This window comes from Anolis sagrei, chromosome 10 (assembly GCF_037176765.1).
Source record: "Anolis sagrei isolate rAnoSag1 chromosome 10, rAnoSag1.mat, whole genome shotgun sequence".
NCBI classification, from domain to species: domain Eukaryota; kingdom Metazoa; phylum Chordata; class Lepidosauria; order Squamata; family Dactyloidae; genus Anolis; species Anolis sagrei.
The window spans coordinates 21,131,703-21,152,927 of NC_090030.1; the positions used below are offsets into that span (position 1 = coordinate 21,131,703).

The 21,225-nt window shown below is 43.9% G+C and overlaps 1 protein-coding gene across 2 annotated transcripts in view; it reads right to left on the minus strand.

The window, feature by feature from the left end:
• The window catches only part of TAF1 (TATA-box binding protein associated factor 1), a 62,473-nt gene that overhangs the window by 30,111 nt on the left and 11,137 nt on the right, over positions 1-21,225 (minus strand). For both annotated transcript variants that reach the window (XM_067471604.1, XM_067471602.1), the window contains exons 7-23: positions 19,460-19,666; positions 16,411-16,606; positions 16,198-16,314; positions 13,534-13,701; positions 12,270-12,397; positions 12,062-12,169; positions 10,389-10,562; positions 8,863-9,036; positions 8,668-8,772; positions 6,860-7,060; positions 6,454-6,595; positions 6,161-6,291; positions 5,204-5,284; positions 4,953-5,102; positions 3,797-3,919; positions 3,512-3,687; positions 282-523 (exon numbers count right to left, since the gene is read on the minus strand). In XM_067471604.1, coding sequence (XP_067327705.1) covers positions 282-523; positions 3,512-3,687; positions 3,797-3,919; positions 4,953-5,102; positions 5,204-5,284; positions 6,161-6,291; positions 6,454-6,595; positions 6,860-7,060; positions 8,668-8,772; positions 8,863-9,036; positions 10,389-10,562; positions 12,062-12,169; positions 12,270-12,397; positions 13,534-13,701; positions 16,198-16,314; positions 16,411-16,606; positions 19,460-19,666 — 2,623 coding nt within the window. The remainder of the gene's footprint in view (positions 1-281; positions 524-3,511; positions 3,688-3,796; positions 3,920-4,952; positions 5,103-5,203; positions 5,285-6,160; positions 6,292-6,453; positions 6,596-6,859; positions 7,061-8,667; positions 8,773-8,862; positions 9,037-10,388; positions 10,563-12,061; positions 12,170-12,269; positions 12,398-13,533; positions 13,702-16,197; positions 16,315-16,410; positions 16,607-19,459; positions 19,667-21,225) is intronic.

The window sequence follows — 21,225 nt, forward strand, 5'->3', positions numbered from 1 at the left end:
GAAGTGAGTTCCAGAGGCGAGGGGCCACCACCGAGAAGGCCCTCTCCCTTGTCCCCACCAATCACGCCTGCAAAGGGGGTGGGAGCGAGAGCAGGGCCTCTCCAGATGATCGAAGAGATTGCGTGGGTCCGTACACAGAAATGCGGTCACGCAGGTAGGAGGGTCCCAAACCGTTCAGGGCTTTGTAGGTAAGAACCTGCACCTCTGGAGGCTAAGACTTCCCTCTCTTCCTGTGCCTGTAAGCCCCCCCCCCCCCCCCCCCCGTATAGCCCGGCACTCACTCAGTCCTTTCCTGTCACGCTTCTCCTTCTTGCCCCGATCCTTGTCGTTGCCGCTGTCATCTCCCATCAGCATCCTCTGCAGCTCCTTCCGCTCCTGCTCCTCCCTCTCCCGAGAGAGCTGCGAGCTGGTCTTCTTGTTCTGGAGCATGTTCTCAATGTTCTTCCCCATCTCCTCAAAGTCGCTGTCCTCGGCAGAGCTGCTGTCTGTGTCTGTGGACAAGATCTCAGTGGATTCCAGCACTCTGGAAGGGAAGGGAAGACGCACACATGCCCATGGTAAAATCTATCCCTTTAAAAGGTCGTTTCTTAATTTTATTTATTTACTATCTTGGATACTTCAACATTTTCTGCCAATGGAGTTCGTGCCCTCCAAATAGGATGTTCAGCCTCACAACTCTGTGTTTTTATAAGTTCCATATAAACTTCTTGTTCCTATTTTATCTCATTACAAGCTGTGAGAATGTGACCCTGAGTTCTTGCTCTGTGAAAGATTAGGAAGTGCCAGAGAAAAACTTCCTTCCAGCTGCAGTTTGTATTAGTTCCTATCTCTTTCGGTTTGTGCTTCTTCACGTCTGTCCGCTGATGGTGTATGTCATCTATTTTGAGCTGCTTAATTAAAGCTGATTTCCTGGTTTTACCGGAGACTCCAGAGAGCATTATTCTGAGATTCTGTGATACTCTGCTAAACACCAACAGAATATTCATGCCAAGTTTGGTCCAGATCCATCATTGTTTGAGTCCACAGTGCTCTCTGGATGTAGGTGAACTACAACTCCCAAACTCAAGGTCAATGCCCACCAAACCCTTCTAGTGTTTTCTATTGGTCATGGGAGTCCTGTATGCCACGTTTGGTTCAATTCCATCATTGGTGGGGTTCAGAATGCTCTTTGATTGTAGGTGAACTATAAATCCCAGCAACTACAACTGCCAATGACAAAATTAAATTTTTTGAGTGAAGGACATACATTGGGTTGTTAGATGTCTTGTGTCCAAATTTGGTGTCAAATCAATTCGTCCAGTGGTTTTTGAGTTCTGTTAATCCCACAAACGAACATTACATTTTTATTTATATAGGTAGTTTGTTAACTGTTTTTTATCCTGAATATGTGGCCCGCCCATTGTCTTCATTACTATGATTGTGTTTACTGGAATGTTTATTTTATGATTTTTTTCCTTTTTAATTGTCATTTTGATGATGTTGTTGTTGTTTGTTGTATATGTTTTGATTTTATTGCTGTGTTATGTTGTCCGGGCTTGGCCCCATGTACGCTACTCCGAGTCCCCATCGGGGAGATGGTGGCGGGGTAGAAATAAAGTTTATTATTATTATTATTATTATTATTATTATTATTACTTGATGAGAGTAGACAGCACTGCCATACACCTTTCCCAATCTTGAATCAGACTGTTTTTCCATGGTCTGTTCTTACTGTTGCTACTTAGTGTCTATTTGTCTGTGTATTTTTGTCTTTTATCTTTTGTTGTTGATATGGACAGTGTACTAATCAATAAACAGATCTAGCTGTTGGACCTCAGGAAGCCTAACGTATTAATAAGTAGTTTATTGATAAAACACACAGTAAAAGAGTAAAAATCCAAATATATGCAGAAAGAATAAGTCCCAAAAAGCAAAAGATAAATCTCTAACACAAAAGTTAAACCTTAAACATTGGTCTGCTTTTTGTTGAATAAAAATTACATTTAAAACAAAAAAGGAAATGCCACTGTATAATGTCACTGTGCTGAAACTGTATAAGTTCCAGTTTCTTTTGTCAGGCTTCGTCACTCAGAGTTTTAGAGTAGTCACTTTTATGTTAGTTTTGTGAGGGTGGAGTTTAAGAAAGCCCTTCCTGGTTTGTGTCAGCCATTTTGTCCGCCCCTTTGCCTGAGGAAAGGGAGCCATTTTAGATCAGAAACCGCCAAGGAATCCTGGAAGCAAAAGGTGTCTGCTGTTGATCCCAGTGAGATCCAGGCTTGGACAAGCCATTTCAAGTCAACTTAGATAAACAGTCTTGTCTTTCAAGATCAAGGTGCTGTAGATGTGGGGAATGACGCCACTGAGGGTCAAGATGGCAATGGTTTGGTCAATGATATTAATGCAGTTTCCCATGAGAATGTTCCTACAGGGTATAGGGATGATAGTTTACTCCCTGAATTGCTCCCAGAGAATTCCCAGGATTTGGGGCTTGAAAACAACTTGGCACCTGCAGAAACTAATGAGTATATAGACAGGCAGGTGGAAATTAGCCAAAACAGACAGCTTGGCCAAGGCCTTTGGTGTTCTACCAGGCTTCGACAGATAAGGATGAGAGGCATTCAGGGAAAACAAAACCAATTTCTGAGTGTTTGGAATGGGGCAGGGGGGAATATAAAGTTCCAACCATGGGAAATATAGTCAGATGAAGCATCGTTTTAGAATCCTGCTAAGTTCTTGCTCTTGTCTTATGGAAGCCTTGCTTGGAAGATTCATGTTTAAGGATTTCTTGTTTGTGGCTTGACTCTTTGTCTCTTGTAATTACATATTCATGCTTCGGAGCAACGTTTTCCTCATTCTTTGGATTTTATTAGAGAAGTCTGGACTTTGTTTTTGAACTTTGCTGAACTCTACCTTGGAATTATTTGTTCCTGCTTATCTTCCTACCTAAATAGATTTGCCTATTCTCTTAAAGAGTTTTTTTTACCTTGCTGCTTTTACTTATCTTCAATAAAAAAGGATTGTTTTCCTACTCAGCGTGTGGTGTTTTGAAGTCAGAGGGTTATTCCTGTTCTGGAGTGCAACAGGTTAATGCCTTGGGCATTGGGCATCTCAGAGGCCCCTATACCAGAGACAGAGAGCAAGGAGAAATGTCATCTATTCTCCACAGAAACATCCACATCTGGCAGCTTCAGGAACTGCCAATTAAGTATGGACTTTGTTTGTGGGGAAATCAACTTAATGCCTGGGTGGAGATAGACCCAGTTAATAAATTGTTCCCATTTCCTCAAAACAACAGTGTGGACATTGATTCTGTGGGGTTCCTTGATCAAACAGAAAGGCAATCCAGCATTCCCCAAGCTAACAGAAAGTTAGGACACGTTAATTCTGGGTGTGACAGTCACCATCTTGCAAACAAAGCAATCTAGCCCCTCCTTTTGACTACAGGGCTCCCTGGAAAGGCTATGACTGCTGGTTTTGAGAAGAAAGCAAGCTAGGAAGGCATGACCGTCTCCCAAGAAAGGCCTTGACTCACTTGTTCTGCAGGTCAAAGATGCGCTGGCACTCCTCCTTGTACCTCTCCTGGTGCTCAGCGACCGAAAAGCGCGAGCCGCGGGCAAATTTGCTCATGGGGCCCTCGCCAGAACGCGCCTGCTCCGTGGACATGGTCCGCACCACGTCAATAACCTCCCAGCGGGAGAGCTTCTTGATCTGAGGAAGGAGAGGGAGCCCATGATTGCAGAAGGTGGCCAAAGAGGCACCAGAAGGAGGATGGTGGGGAGAGAAGTCTATGGTAAGCTGGCCCTTTGTCACTGCTCACCTCCTCTTCGGGAACACCGAACTTGCGTAGGAGCTGTTTTGCATTTTTGAGAGACAGGCGCCGGAGATCCGCATCCGTCCCGGTCACTGTCTTCTTCACTGGCTGTGGCTCCTTGTCATCCTGCTGCAGGAAGAATGAGACCTTTTCCCTTTACAGCTTCCTTCAGCCACTGCAGCAGGCCTGGACCTGCTGCTCTTTACTACTGGCAGTTATAGACCACCTTTTGCTCCAAACATGGTACCCAAGACAGCTTACAGGTTTTTCTATATGCATAATATAGATCATTTGCATGTTTGAGCTACACATATATATATATGTATATCAAATTAACAAATGATCTATATTATATTATTTACACTTGCATATTTTAAGCCTGTTTCTAACATTGTTGATAGTGTAATTCTATTTCAATGCGGATCATTTGCATGTTTGAACTACATATATTTATATATGATCCACTTCCATATTTTATTGACACTTTCATATTTTAAGCCTGCTACTAACATCGTTGATAGTGTAGTTCCATTTCAATGTGGGTCATTTGTATGTTTGAAATACATATATTTATATATGATCCACTTGCGCATTTTAGTGACACTTTCATATTTTAAGCCTGTTTCTAACATTGTTGATGGCGTAATTCTATTTCAATGTGGGTCATTTGCATGTTTGAACTACATATATCTATATATGATCCACTTCAATATTTTATTGACACATTCATATTTTAAGCCTGCTTCTTACATCTGCATATATTTAAACACACAAAACACACACACACACATACACACACACACACACACAAAATCCACTTTAAAATGGAACAACAATATCAACAAAACAGTGGAAACAGTATATTATACGATATACTATATGCAAGTGAAAATAATAAAAAGAAACTCAACCCCGATTTAATTAAAAACTCTCTTAGGTGTGTTTTCTTTACAAAGTCCTCAAAAGACTACAGGGGAGAGAGTCATTTTAGTCTCTGTCAAAAGAGACATTTAACAAAAGGCCCCTCCTCCCCGTGCTCACTTCAGCCTTTGGGATGTAAAGATGGCGGGGCCGGGCCATAGAGGGATGCCATTTTGCCTGATAGCCTGAATTTCGGGTGGGCTTTGAACCCCTCACCCTTTTCCATGTCTCCTTCACTTACCTTCTGCTGCGTTGGTTTGTTTGGGATCTTGACGTAGGAGAACCCTTCCCCGCAGCCTGTGGGGTCAGCCACTCCGGTCACTTCGAGGAGGCATTTCCCCTTCATGGCTGCGATGAAGGCCCGGGTGGTGTTCCAGGGGGCTGTTCGCACCTGAGAGAAAGGGGAAAGAGAGGAGGCCATTGAGCTTCAACGCCAAACTCCAAGGGTCTGCCTGAGAAGCCCAATTGACACAATAGCAATGGCCTTCTTACCTCGTCGTCTATTTTCATTTGGAAGTCCTCCTCGTTTTCTTCTTCGGGGGCAAAGAAGGACTTCTCCCCATAACCTGCATCCTAAGGGAAGAAACAGAGAGAGAAAGTCCCTTCCCACAACAGCCTGCAACACAGACCCACTTCTAGAGCGGCTCAAGCAGGAAAAAAAAGATATCAATACACATAATGAAAATGAAAAGATGTATGTGTATGTGGCAGAGGTGTCCACTTACACAGACAGCCTCCTGCATCCACAAACAGCTATAACCCATAGTGCTGAGGAGTCACCAAAAGCACTCTCTTCAATGACATTGCAGGTTATAGCGAGTGCCATCAACACGTCTCCCAACACCTGCCAATGCCCTCCCCAAACACTACAGCCCACCACCCAAGGAATGCTTTCATTCAGAGACAATTCCATCCTACATTGTATGTGTTTCCTCCACCAAAAACACCTCCCAGTGTTCCTTTCTCTCTCAACTGCTGTGGAATTTGCATGGCCCTGCCCACTGCCTCTCCCTTAACCCTTTCCTACTCTTTTCAACTCTTTCTGCACAACAAACAGAACTAATCAGCAACTACACATACTGGAGGAGTTTGGGGATTGACTCCACGTGATGGAAGTTATAGTTCACCCTGCATCAAGTCAGAGCACTGTTATCCCCACTGAAAATGGAGCTGGACAACATTTGGCACACCGAACCCTCATGACCAACAAAAAATACTGGAGGGCTTTGGGAAGAATTCACCTTGATTTGGGGAAGTTGCAGTTCAGCCACATCAACAGAGAACTGTATATATAACTTGTAAGCTGCTCTGAGACTCCTTTGGGGTGAGAAGGGCAGGATATAAATGTCATAAATAAATAAATAAATTCCTTGATGAGGACTACAAGCTTGTGCAGGATGTGCCTGAGTTCCAACACAAGCCTCCCAGGCATTCCTTCTCCAGCCCCACCTTCAGGCGCTGCTCAGCGGAGATCATGCTGTAATAGGCGCAGCACTGCTCAGGGGACACCATCGCCCGGATCTCCTCTTCAGTCGGGAGTCGGAAGTCTGGCTTCAAAACCCACCAGTTGGAGTCCATCCCTGAAGCCAGAAAGAGCCACAACTGAGATACGCCAAGGAATAGTCAACGGCACCCAGGGTAGAGCGAGCTAGCGTTACCCAATCCTTTCATATCCTTCCAGCAGCAAGCCAGGAGCTGTCCCCTGGAATCCCAAATGATGGGACCATGTTCCTTCTCCCTACCGGTGCGCTTGAAGTCCGCACACAGCTTCAGCCGCTTCCGGATGCTGCTCTCCGAATGAGAGGGAAAGGCCTTCTTAATGTCCTCCATGCGGATCCTTCGGGGCCGATCCCTGCTCTTCCAGAAGAGGCGATAGATGAAGACCTGCCAAGGAAAACAAAGGAAATACACGCTGGCTGGAATCATAGGGACGGAAGCGATTTGGAGGTGCCCCAAACTAGGCCTGAGCAACTTTGTATGCACAAGATGGTATGTAATGTCTTTACCAGCCTTCCTCTCTATTCAGATCCCATGCAGTCCAGAAAATCTGGGCCAAGCTACTCATTGTAAACAAGTTCGGCTTCCACCGCTCTCCTCTGCCATCTCACGGCAGAAATCCCCCCTGAACGAACAAATAATAATAATAACCTGCAGGAAGTCCCGGATGTGTGTATTGGCCCGTTTGGAGTTGGGCCCAGGGACTTCAAAAAGAGGGCACTCCTGCCCCACAACAAAGATGTCCACCAGCTCCCGAACGTAGTAGCCTTGCCGCGTGCGGATAATCAGGAAGTCTGTCTCAGGCATCTTGTGGAGGTAGATGGGGGCCCGGAAGAGATTGTTTTCAAACGCCTGACAAGAGAGAGGGAGTTGACGTTTGCTATATGCACAAAACAGCCAAGGCACCCAAAGGAGAGCAATTTGCAGGACTGGGGCTTACAGTTCTTTGGAAAGCACTGAACTCCTTAGAATAATAGAATAACAGAGTTGGAAGAGACCCCATGAGTCATCTAGTCTAACCCCCTGCCATGCAGGAAAAGCACCATCAAAGTACCCTTGACAGATGGCCATATAGTCTCTGTATAAAAGACTCCAAGAAAGGAGCTTCTTTTCCCGTCTTCACCCCAAATAATCCAGATGGCCATCTGTCAGGAGGACTTTGATGGTGCTCTTCCTGTATGGAAGAAGGGGGTTGGACTGGATGGCCCTTAGGGTCCCTTCTAACTCTGAGACTCCAAGGGCCATTTAGTCCAACCTCCTTCTGCCAGACAGGAAAAGTACCATCAAAGAACTCCCAACAAATGGCCATCCAGCCTCTGCTTGAAAGCCTCCAAAGAAAGAGCCTCCACCTGACGCCAAAGCAGAGAGTTCCACTGCTGAACAGCTGTTACAGTCAGGAAGTTCTTCCTAATGTTCAGGTGAAATCTCCTTTCCTGCCATTTGAGCTCATAGCTGTACAGCTATCCCGCCTTTTCGTGACTCAAAGCGGCTTACAGCCAGGCAGCAATTTCATCCTTAACAATATACACTTAAAACTACATTTAAAACAGAATTTAAAAGTACATACAATAAGACCTTTAAAAAACATATTCTCCAGGGCAATAATAATAATAATAATAATAATAGGAAAATAATAAGAAAATAATAATAATAATAATAATAATAATAATAATAATAATAATAACTGGAAAAGCTGACACGATATGAGCATTTAAAGATTGAACTGCAAAGGCTCTGGCACAAGCCAATAAAGGTGGTCCCAATGGTGATCAGCACACTGGGTGCAGTACCTAAAGACCTTGGCCTGCACTTAAGCACAATCGGAGCTGACAAAATTACCATCTGCCAGTTGCAGAAGGCCACCTTACTGGGATGTGCATGCATTATTCGCCGATACATCTCACAGTCCAAGATACTTGGGAAGTGTTTGACATGTGATCCAATACAATAGCCAGCAGAGTTATCTTGTCTGCTGTGGACTCATCTTGTTGTGTTTCTAATAATAATAATAATAATAATAATAATAATAATAATAATAATGGATGTGCGATCCAATACAACAGCAAGCAGAATGATTTTCAACAACAACAGCAGCAGCAATAATAATAATAATACTAATACTAACAACAACAAACTTTTTTTATACCCCAGAGGAACTTGGAGCAGCTAACAAAGCACTCAAAGTTGCAAACACATAAAATACAAAAACTGCATAAACAATAGCATAAACAATAACAGCCAACAAAAATATCTCACTTCACAAAAACCCCTGGTTAAAATCAATAAAATACAGCAATTACTGCAGATATAAAACAACAATAATCAACCTGCTTCCTCTTCCTTTTGGCATCCTCTCAGATATTTAACTATTGCCACCATGTCTTCTCTCAAACTTCTCTTCTGATACACAAAGCCCAAGTGTGACACACACACATTATCCCACCTCTAAGGTAGCTCACCTGGAGCAGTTGGCCTGGGTGAAGGGATCCCAAAAAGGGAGACGTGTGGCAGTACACAGTCTCTCCGTATTTGCAATCAGGGGCACCTGGATCCTTGCCCGGTTTCTGCCAAGAGGAAAACCAAGGGAGAGCTCAAATCAGGGGAGGCCTCCTTTCTCCAGAGATCAGCGTCACCAGCCAGAGATGTGTGCTCACCCGCTTGTAATAGTTCTTGATTTTGGTTGCCATCCCTACTTGCATCATTAAGGGGGCATTTTCCTCACTGTACTCCGCCAGAATGAGGTCTCCATCTTTACCAGTGAGGTCCTGTGGGGTGCGCATGAAGAACATCTCCCCTCCACCAGAGGCCTGGCGCTCCTGTTCCCGCATCTGCGCACAACACAAGGAAGAAAAGGTGGCAGGGCATGGAAGATAAGCAGAAACAAGTACCACAATAACAGCAGCAATAACAGCAGCCCAAATCCCCCTTCTTCATCCCTGAATGGAACCAGGGAATTGTCAGAGCATTGAAAAGGCTAAATGGATGCAACAAGCTAGAAAAAGCTTCAGTTCTATATAAGCAGGTGTGTCTGTAACTTAGTAGCCATCAGTCTGAGGAAAACCTCAGTGGGATAGAATCATAGAGTTGGAAGAGACCTCATGGGCCATCCAGCCTCTATTTAAAAGCCTCCAAAGAAGGAGCCTCCACCACACTTCGGGGTAGAGAGTTCCCCTGCTGAACAGCTCTCACATTCAGGAAGTTCTTCCTCATGTTCAGATGGAATGTCCTTTCTTGTATTTTGAAGCCATTGCTCTGTGTCCTAGTCTCCAGGGAAGCAGAAAGCAAGCTTGCTCCCTCCTCCCTATGACTTCTTCTCACATACTTATAAATGGCTATCATGTCTCCTCTCAGTCTTCTCTTCTGCACGCTAAACATGCCGAGCTCTTTAAGCCACTCCTCATAGGGCTTGTTCTCTAGACCCTTGATCATTTGAGTTACCCTCCTCTGGACACATTCCAGCTTGTCAATATCTCTCTTCAGTTATGGTGCCCAGAATTGGACACAATATTCCAGGTGTGGTCTAACCAAGGCAGATTAGCATGACTTCTTCTTCCAATCTAGAAAGGTCTCAGGCTGTGAGAAGGCCTCACAGTGTCAGGTAGGCCTTAGTTTGTGAGAAAAGGCTTCACAGTGTGAGGTAGGCCTCAGTGTGAAGTAGGCCTCAGTCTATGGAAAGGCCGAGTGTGAGAAGGCCTGGTGTGAGAAGCTTCGGTGAAAGAAACCCCAGGTTAAAGGTCTCATGTGTAAAGCTGTGTCTAAAGCTGTTGTGTCTAAAGCTACTGTGTGAAACTCCTGAGTAAATTGTGCGTGGGAGGGCTCTGTGAGAGCAAAGTACTTTATCTGCATTAGAAAGAAGCCCAGCATGGAAGCAAAGAAGGAAGTATAAAGGACTTTATTTGTGTTATGGAAACCTTGTTCTTGTAAATAGTGCAACTATATTATTTTACTACAAAGAAAAGCCTCCTAAGGAAGAAATAACATTGGATTGTGTGTTTTTGTTCTTTTTGTCACGTTTGGCTAGTGGTGCTGGGTCATGCTGCTGCTAATAAATTACTCTGGTGTACATTTATGAGGTGGGTCTTTTGTTAATAAGCCCACTTGCCCAACAGGAACAATAAAAGCTGCTGAAATGTGAGGGTGTCAAAGCATGGGGCAATAACAGGGGAGGAGAGGGCTTCACCTTGGCTTTCTTCTTGATCTGCTTCAGCAGCGGCTGCACGGAATGGGCCCCCGAGTGGGACAAGGCCCCAAAGGAGTACTTCTTCAGAGGTGGCCGGTGGAACTGGCGCAGCTTCATAGGGCCCATGTGGGTGGGGAAGAAGGGCTGGCGGAGCTCCACCGCCGGGATCGAGTGCTGCGCCCAGGAGAGAAAGAGAAGGAGGGAAAGAGATGCTCTCGGTTAACACAAAGACAGGAAAACAAAACCAGGTCCCACCTCGTTCCCAGACAAAGGGAACTCTCCTGCACAAAGGAGAGAGTATTCAGGCATCGCTAAAGAGCACAGAAGGCCCATCATAACACTAAGAGATGTTGTTATGATATTGAGGCAAAAATCGACAGCCCTACAAATAGATCCTTCAAACATCTTATAATAATAATAATAATAATAATAATCTATATAAATAAAAATGTAATGTTAGTTCGTGCTACCATCAGAACTCAAAAACCACTGGGGGAATTGATACCAAATTGGATACACGACACCTAACAGTCCAATTTATGTCCTCCACTCAAAAAATTGATTTTGTCATTTGGGAATTGTCATTGCTGGGATTTATAGTTTACCTACAATCAAAGAGCATTCTGAACTCCACCAATGATGGAATTGGGCCAAACTTAGCACACAGGGCTCCCATGACCAACAGAAAAAACTGGAAAGGTTTGGTGGACCTTGAGTTTGGGAATTATAGTTCACCCACATCCAGAGAGCACTGTGGACTCAAACAATGAACTGGTCATTCTCAAAGGCTTGTTGAAACCACCAGGTCTTCAAGCTCTTACAAAAGGAGGGGAAGCATGTGGCCTGTCTTATTTCCTTTGGAAGGGCGTTCCAGAGGTGGGGGGCCACCACCAAGAAGGCCCTGGCTCTCGTCCTCACCAACCGTACTTGTGATGGTGGTGGGATTGAAAGGAGGGCCTCCCCAGAAGATCTTAGAGTTCGCGCTGGTTCATAGAATATGGGTCTACACTGATCATATACTGTATATACTCGAGTATAAGCCGACCCAAATATAAGCCGAGGCACCTAATTTTACCACAAAAAACTGGGAAAACGTATTGACTCGAGTATAAGCCGAGGGTGGGAAATGCAGCAGCTACTAGTAAATTTCAAAATAAAAATAGATACCAATAAAATTATATTAATGTAGGCATTAGTAAGTTAAATGTTTTTGAATATTTACATAAAACTGTAATTCAAGATAAGACTGTCCAACTCTGATTAAACCATTATTCTAACCTTCTTCAATGTAAATATGCTTACATGTCCTCCAATAATAATAAATAGAGTAAAATAATAATAATCAGAGTAAAATAATAAATGTAACAATAACAATAATAAAATAATAAATGTAATAATAATAATAATAATAATTTGATGATTTGATGTTTTTATCATCCTTGTGGGAGGCTTCTCTCATGTCCCCACATGAGGAGCTGGAATTGATAGAGGGAGCTTATCCGCCTCTCCCCGGATTCGAACCTGCGACCTGTCGGTCTTCAATCCTGCCTGCACAGGGGTTTAACCCACTGCGCCACCGGGGGCTCCAAACTGTCCTCAGGAGATTAAAATCCAGTCTCCTTTCAGTCAATGTGCATACATACACAGATACTCTCACTCTCACTGGTCCTGACCTGGATGATGTTGCCTCCGAAGGTTCCCCGAAGCCCCTGCTGCTTGGGATAATAAAACTCATCATTGGAGAGGTTCCAGGGGTCCTTCACCTCTGGCTGAGACATGTTCTAGATTGGAAGAAGAGACACACGGTTGTCAGGGCTTGCTTTTGCCCCACCTGCCCTTCTCAGATGCAGAGAACAGAACTGCCCCCACCCTCCAACCAACCTGCTGAGGCTCTTCTTTAATGACCCCTGTTTTGCCCAGGAGGATCCGGCTCTTCTTGAGCGAAGACTCCTTCTTGTTCTCCTTGGAAGGAGAGTTCAGGGTCATCTCTTCCTTCTCGTCAGGGATTTCTAGGATGAAGCACATGAGAGAAGTTCTTAGATGCTGCCCAGTGTCCCCAAATCCACAGTGACTACACACCACAGGGAGCTGGGCAGCTTTCCAGGCACTGCTGCTTCCAGAAGCTAGACTCAATGGTGGGGAGTTATGGGTGTTGAAGACCAACATTTGGCGGGTCCAGAGAGAAAAGCACTTTAGAATGGTGGAGATCTACACCAAAACAAGAGTATTTCCAAATAATATTGCTGTGGGGAAAGGGGCATGGGAGAAGGTCAGACAAGTATCCAAGGAAAGAAGATTTAACCAGGACTGGGAGTCAGCTGCATTAACATCACTACTGACCGAAAGGTCATGAGTTCAAGGCCAATGCGAGTTGGAGTGAGCTTCTGACCAATTTTGTGTAGCTTGCTGTCAACCTTTGCAGCTCGAAAGACAGATGAATCTGCCAAGTAGGAAATTTAGGTACCGCTTATGCGGGGAGGCAAATTTAACTAATATACGATGCCATAAAATCTCCAGCAAGCATGCAAAAGAATGAGGAAGTACTCTATCAGTGTCACAAATGGTCGGTGAAGGGACAGCTCCCCTGGTGCCCAAAATACCCTCAAGAAAAGCTGGAATGTTAAATAGCCTCTGTGTGTCTGTCTATATATGTTGTGTGTCTATGGCATTGAATGTTTGCCATGTATATGCACATTGTAATCCACTCTGAGTTCCCTGCGGGGTAAGAAGGGCGGAATATAAATACTGTAAAATAAATAAAAAATAAAAATTCAACCCAAGGCCACCACCATCTCTCTCTCCATTCATTCCCTTATATGACAGATTAAAATATAGAAGTTGGAGACCAGTTAACTGCCGTGGCATCTTCAAATGAACCCTGGCAATTGCTGTTTTCTAAGAGAACTAAAAATTCCAGTAGAAACACACAGGCCCTTCACATATCTACAGTTTCCAGATCTCCTTGAACGACTCAGGACAGCTATTTTCAGGGAGCCAAAGACCAGGCACTTCATTAGCCTCTGAGAAGAAGCTGTTAAGGAGAATAGTTCCTTCAGCCGACAGGAATTCCTTAACTTCTGCCATTGAAGAGAATCTAGAAGATACGCCTGCCATGCCCACTCCATTGGCTCATTCCCAGACATACCCAGGATGATGTTCTCATCATTTGGATCCAGGGTCAGGACCGGCGGGGCCAGGACAGTCTCCATCGCCTCGTCATCCCAAATGATGTTGTCCTCCCAACGACCATAGACCAGCTCTTCGTTGTCAATGGGGAAAATAGAGAACCAGGGCTTGTCCTCATCCAGGGACCCTGCAGGGACAGAAGGAAGCAAGGAAGGCACATTTGCCAAGGGCTACCAAATATGAGGACACAAGCAAAATCCTGCTCTCATTCCAATGATGTTTCAAACTCACAGCAAAGAACACAACACCTTGAAGCATTTCTGGATGTAAGGCAAGTCCCCCCCCAAAAAAAGGTGGCACCGTGCCACTGTGAGATGTGCAAGAAATTATGCCAAAGTGCTACCAAAAAGCTGGACTCCAAATCACCTGCCAACTTAAGGTGAGCTATGAATATGATCGTGATCAGGGAATATTCAACAGCCATTGCTTTCTTCTGAATAAACCCTACATCAGAAAATATCCCCTGGCTGTGTAATAAGAAATTCAATATGCAGATTTGATAAATATGAATTTACTATGATGTGTGGGAATGAATGGAAGAATGGTAGGATGTATGGATGGAGCTAATAATTTTGGAGACACCAGTGTAACATTAAGGCCTGCAATGACTACCTGCTTGCTGGATTGTGATTAAAACCTTCTAATAAGATTTGAAAAGTAAACTCCGATAAACAGTTCTTTAAAGTTAAGGAAATGTTTGCAACAATCCTTATGTTAAGAAGGAGGTCAACACAAGCCTTGTGTTTGTCAACACCAATCAAGAAGAATCAACATCTGGCCAGGAAACTGAGATGGAGCCAGGATGGAAGACGTCTATCATTTATTTACAACTCTGGGACTACATCAGCAGAATATTTCTATAAAGGACTCAGTCTAATAATACTCAAAGTGTGGCTGACCTGAGGAGCCTGTTCCACCCGCTATGCTCTGCTCCATGGGAAGGAGAGAGATAGTGTACCATGGAGGGTCAGATTTGCAAGGGAGCAGTCTGGTCACTTTGGGGCTTCTTTCTCAAGGAAAGGGGAATATATATCTGTGGAATGACCAGGGTGGGACAGAGAACTCTTGTCTGTTGGAGCTAGGCGTGAATGTTTCAACAACAGCAAAACAACAGAGAGGAAACAAACAAGGACATCTAATCACCTCTCAACAAAAGATTGCCCCAGGCACTGCCAGGCCATCAAATGCTAATCACGGTGGTCAGTTGAAACATTCATACATAGCTCCAACAGACAAGAGTTCTCTGTCCCACCCTGGTCATTCCACAGATATATAAACACTTTTTCCTAGTTCCAACGGACCTCACTACATCTGAGGATGCTTGTCATAGATGCAGGCGAAGCGTCAGGAGCGACTGCCTCTAGAACATGGCCATATAGCCCGAAAAAACCTACAACAACCCAATGTAACTCCCCTTTGCTTGTTAGCCATGTAATTGTAAATCCAATGCAGTTGCATAGAATCTGTATGTCTAAATGTTTTCCTGTAATCTGATATACCATCTCACACTGGAAATTGCAATAAAAAGAACCTATGCTTTAAAGTGATTCATGACAGCTGTTCCCCATCCAAGAACTAACCAGGCTTGACCCCACATAGCATCTGCGGTCAGACAGCACCTGGTGCTCCTTTTGAGCAAATCTTGCCAAGCAAACCCTTTGAGAGATTTCCAATGGCTTGAAAACTACTACTTGAAAACAACAACAAAGTAGATATAAGGAGAAAGGTGAATTATTGCTTTCAGCGACAAAGCAAATCAATTCCATGATGTGAACTGTGAGGCTGTTGGTGTGTCGGTGGAGTCTCACTTTTGCCGCCTTGTCTGAATAAACATACCACAAAAGAATGGTGGCTCAGGCAATATGAATATCCCCTGCCAAGAAGCAGGAATATTGCATTCAAAGCACCCCCGACAGATGGCCACCCAGCCTCTGTTCGAAAGCCTCCAAAGAAGGAGCCTCCACCACATCCTGGGGCAGAGAGTTCCACTGCTGAACAGCTCTCACAGTCAGGAAGTCCTTCCTAATGTTCAGATGGAATCTCCTTTCTTGTAGTTTGAAGCCATTGTTCTGCGTCCTAGTCTCCAGGGCAGAAGGGAACAAGCTTGCGCCCTCCTCCTTGTGACTTCCTCTCACATATTTATACATGGCTCTCATGTCTCCTCTCAGCCTTCTCTTCTTCAGGCTAAACATGCCCAGCTCCTTAAGCCGCTCCTCATAGGGCTTGTTCTCCAGACCTTTGATCATTTTAGTCACCCTCCTCTGGACACGTTCCAGCTTGTCAATTGCGGGCCCCAGACTGGAGGGGTAGCATGACTTTCCTGGATCTCTTTATCATTGATCCCAATGAAGTCATCAAGCATTTGAGCATCAATGACCTCCCAGTGTGGAAGAAACAATCCACTTGGTAAAGGCCTTCTAGTTTGTAGAGACACATGGAGAAGTCTGCCCAGCAAACTGGACACCAGACTCCCCCACAATTAAGCCAAATCCAGAAGGACCAAAGGAATACTTTGGCAAAGTCAATAAATAAAATCATGAACAATGAAGAAAGGTGCTTAAATCTTCAGACGGTGACTTTTTAGTACACTCCTCCTCCCCCTCCCCCTCCTCTTCTTCTTTACCTTGTTGTTCTAAGAGCTGCTTCTCTTTGCCCTTGGCAAGGCCCAGGACTCCTGCCATGTTGGGCTTCTGCACCAGGGGAACGGGTAAGTTGAGCAGAGAGCCGCTGCGGTTCAGCCCTGAGAATGGAAGCAAGAGAGAGCAATGAACTGACTGGAGAGAAGGGACTCACTCAAAACAGCACAGGAGCAGTCCAGGGAAACAAGCTGGCCTACCTTGCTGGGCATTGTAGGCGGTGGCATTGCGGGTCATGCTGGAGGGCAGCCAGCCGGCCAGGCTGGCTCTCTGTGTCTTGGTCCCTTTGTGCTTGATGTCCTCTCCATTCCAGATGACGTCGTCCTCCCACTGCAGCTGGGTGACCATCAGGAAGTGTTCGTCGGCCAGTAGCTCATCCTTCTCAGCCTCGGTACTCTGTAACGGGAAGGGGAGATGGGTAGTCATACGGAGATGTTGGAAATAGCAACCTTACAAGCCTTCACAATTTATTTCTTAATGTATATATTTGCTAACTTGTACTGTATGTATATATTAATTTGCCAGTTTGACTGACCTCTTAGGTGTGTGTGTGGGGGGGGGGGGGGGGGGCGGCGGCTACAGACATGTGATTTATTTATTATTTTATTTACGATATTTATATGCCGCCCTTCTCACCCCAAAGGGGACTCAGAGCGGTTTACAAGATATATATACATAAAATATATTATATTATTAGCACAGTACAATATCAGTATTATATATTACTATATTGTACTACACCATTATATTGTAATGTTATTAGTAATATTACATGTAATATAAAATATATCATTACAATACTGTATTATTATTAATATTATATTGTATTTCATTATAATATTATACATATCATATGCATATAAATTATATTATATTATATTATACTAGCTGTCCCCTGCCACACGTTGCTGTGGCCCTGTCTGTGTATATGTGTTTTGTGTGTGTATATATGTCTATATGTGTGTATATGTATATTTATGTGGTTATGTGTATATGTGGTATATGTGTATATATGTGTATTTATGTGGTTATGTGCATGTGATGTAATGTATTTTTTTTTTTGGCTTTTTAAGTCTCTTCCATTGCATTTTTCAGTGTTTTTTTATGAGTGATGGTCACTCCTGATCGGTGTTATTGTGTCCAAATTTGGTGTCAATTTGCCAGTGGTTTTTGAGTTATGTTAATCCCACAAACGAACATTGTATTTTTATTTGTATAGATTATATTATTAGTAAAGCACTTTACTAATTAGTAAAGTGCTTTACTAATAATATAATATAACATAATATATGTTCAGACTCAAGGCTCCATTTTGTTATTGATATGATTTTGGACTTCAATAATAGCAGTTCCCTTTAGACCTCAGTGGAGGTGGATACAGATTGCTTTTGTTCTTTAATGGAAACAGATGTTATTTAGACTTCTGCAGGAACGGTTTACTATTGTAAGGCTGTAGGTTTTATATAGTAATATTAAATGATCACTCACAAGCCGGTTTTGCTTGGAAATGAATATATTGCTTGTTCCTCTGCAGCAAAGAAAAACACTACTGATTTTTCCCCACCACCACTTCCTTTTATACTGTTCTGTCGCCGCTGGGCCTATAGCTAGTTGACTTTAGATATAGGATGTGTAACCTTTACCCAGCGGGAAGCCAGGGGCCCTAGGAAAAGTTCTCAGAGGCTTCCTTTACAAAAGGAATCTTCAAATGGCTTAAAGGGTACAACAAAGTCTTTTATTAATGAATCAAACAGGAATTGTAAAGCTTTCTTGGTAAAGTATCAGTTCTCTCAAACTTGTCCACAGGGAACAGGCACTATCTTCAATAACTTTCTTCAAAGGAAAATTCCCCTTTTTAACTTCTCCCAAGGCTAACTAAAATCCAACCCTCACTGGTGTGGGCTCCTCTGCCAGGCCGAACTGCTTCTCGAAACACTGAGAGGACCTACCAGACAGGCAATGGATGTTCTTTAGAGTTTAAGGCTGTCTTCCTGGAAACTCCCAAGGCTGTAGGAAGGAATCCCTGGAGTTCTTAGGAGACTCTTAAAGCTGTGGGAATGCTTCCCTGGCGTTCTTTCCCTGGAGCTCTTAAAGGTTGAAGCCTTTGTACAGGGGAAGTAAACACATCCTATACATTGGCTACCTTGCTGTGACTGACTGGAAAAGGCTCCCTTCCCTCCAAAGCCTAGAAAGGGGGTGGAACCAGGGAACCCAATGATAATTGACAGGTGGCTTGCCCTATGATTGCAAACTATAACAGGAAGCCACCCTGCTGCAAAATCCCAAGCCTGGGATTGCAAACAAACATTTAATGCAAAGCAAACAGAATTGGAGCTTCTGGTGCAGTTGTACCTGCACATATACACCTTTCCTGCCCACCTCCCCCCTCTTCTCAGTTTCCTTATTAGAGCTTGTTCACAAGTTCCAATACAAGGTTTCCAGCGCCCTCTGCTGGTTTCAAAATGTCACAGAGAGAAAACTGAGGCAGCCAGGATGATTCAGTCAGGATGTCACGGAGGGAATTTGTGATGTCTTCATGCCGTCAGAAATTGACTCCTGACAACTATATGTTTGCCTTGAGAAGCAGTGAGTAGTTATACAGTTTGGACTTTCATAAGATGCATACTTAAAGACTTTGGACTATTAAGGATGGCGTCCTGTGTTCTCAACACAAAGAAACTACATCCTATCTATAAATGTGTCTGTATGCTGAATTATTACAAGATTTTTATGAGTAAACAATATGTTACTTTTTCAGGAAGACTTCATTTTTTGTCTCTGATTGTAAACTAAGAGGTTTCAAGGGAAAGTATATGTTTTGGGCAACTGCAATTTCAACTTCAACTTCAAAGAAAAATTTTAAAACTCTGCTAAGTATATTTCTTTTGTGCAGTGGCATGTCTTTGTCCCTGGCAGTTCAAAGACATGGTTTATTAGTTTAACAGCTGAGTTACGTGTGTGCCTTTACACGAATGCTGGTGAACGTCACTTGTTCAAAGGGTTGACTTCTAACAAGGTTATGCCTTTCCTTGACTAATTGTTTTCAAAAAGTGGTCCCCAGATGTCCATGGAGATTAATATTTGCCAACATGATATGACATCATTTTTCTTTCCAAAAGGTTATGAATGCATTTTTCCAATAGGAGAGACAAATAACTACCCTCAAGCCACCAGCAGCCCCGCCACTTGCTCCTCCTGTCTGAGGGAAGCCAGCAGCGCCTTCTATTTGGGCCCCTGACCCCGACTCACCTCCTCCTCCTCATCTTCCACTTTGGCTTCCTTCAGCTTGAAGCCATAGTCAAAGCCACTGCCATCTTCAGGGATGCCCAGCATGTCGTACCAGAGCTGTGCCGGTCCATAGCGCCACTCAGCCACCTTGGGCCTCGTGTCCGCCACGTTGTCTGCATCTCCCGTTGACTGGGAGAACTTGGACTCCACGGGGGCCATCATGGTGATCTGGAGGAGACACAGCCAGAAGGGCAAGAGAACAAAACAGGTGGATTACACTACGTAGCACGATTTTTGTTCCTGGGCTATAAATGTCATTTCCAAATTGGTTCCATCATAAAAACATGAGAAAGGTGTATTAAGCATTTATGGAACGCTTGCTGGAATTGTATAAGTTCCAGTTCATTTTGTCAGGCTTCCCCACCCACCGTTTTGGAGTAGTCACTTTTATGTTAGTTTTTATGAGGGTGGAGTTTAAGAAAACCCTTCCTGGTTTGGGTCAGCCATTTTGTCTGCTCCTTTGCCTGAGGAAAGGGAGCCATTTTAGATCGGAGACCACCAGGAAATACTGGAAGCAAGACGTGTCTGCAGTTGGTCCCAGTGAGATTCAGGCTTGGACAAGCCATTTCAAGTCAATGTAATGTTGAAGGCTTTCCTGGCTGGAGATAATGCTTCTGGAATATGGCCACACAGCCTGGAAAACTCACAACAATCCACTGGATTGTTGTGAGTTTTCCAGGCTGTGTGGTCATATTCCAGAAGCATTATCTCCTGACGTTTCGCCTGCATCAATGGCAGGCATCCTCGGAGGTCTGTTGGAAACTTATTTATTTTTTGTGTCAGAAGCAACCAGACAGTTGTATTACATTTTTAACAAAACAGACAAACAGACAGACAAAACACAAAGTTTGCAAGCTTGGTAGTTGATTAAATGTCCTTTGACCAGTATCTGGCCCCTTGGAGTGCCTCTGGTGTTGCTGCAAGAAGGTCCTCCATTGTGCATGGGGCCGGGCTCAGGTTGCATTGCAGCAGGTGGTCAGTGGTTTGCTCTTCTCCACACTCGCATGTCGTGGATTCCACTTTGTAGCCCCATTTCTTGGAAACTAGGAAAATGGGGTTTATCTATCTGTGGCATGTCCAGGGTGGGAGAAAGAACTCTTGTCTGTTTGAGGTAGGTGTGAATGTTTCATCACCTTGATTACCATTTAATGACCTAACAGTTTCAAGGTCTGCCTTCTTACTGCCTGTGGGAATCCTTTATTGGGAGGTGATTACCTGGCCCTGAATGTTTCTTGAATTCCTGTTTTGGAGTGCTGTTCTTTATTTACTCAAAAACACAGGGATTTTAGAAGACTAAATAAAAAAAGGTCCAAGGACCACTATCAACCTGGGGCCACAGTGCGTCCACCCGTGTTGCAGGAGGTCTCCACGTGAGCTCCCCTCCTCCTGCCCTAATATACCAGGTGAACAGAGCACTCTCCCATCAAAAGCCCTATAATAACAATCATCATCATCATCATCATCATCATCATCTTTATTTATACCCTGCCACCATCTCACCGAAGAGGAGTCGGGGCAGCTAACATGAGGCCAAGCCCAAAAATACAATATATATAAAATAAAAATGTAATGTATGTTTGTGGGATTAACATAACTCAAAAGCCACTGGACGAATTGACACCAAACTTGGACACAATACACCTATCAGGCCAATGAGTGTCCATCATCCCTAAAAACACACCAAAAAACCAGCAGAATGGTCTTAAAAACCCCCAAAATAAACTATA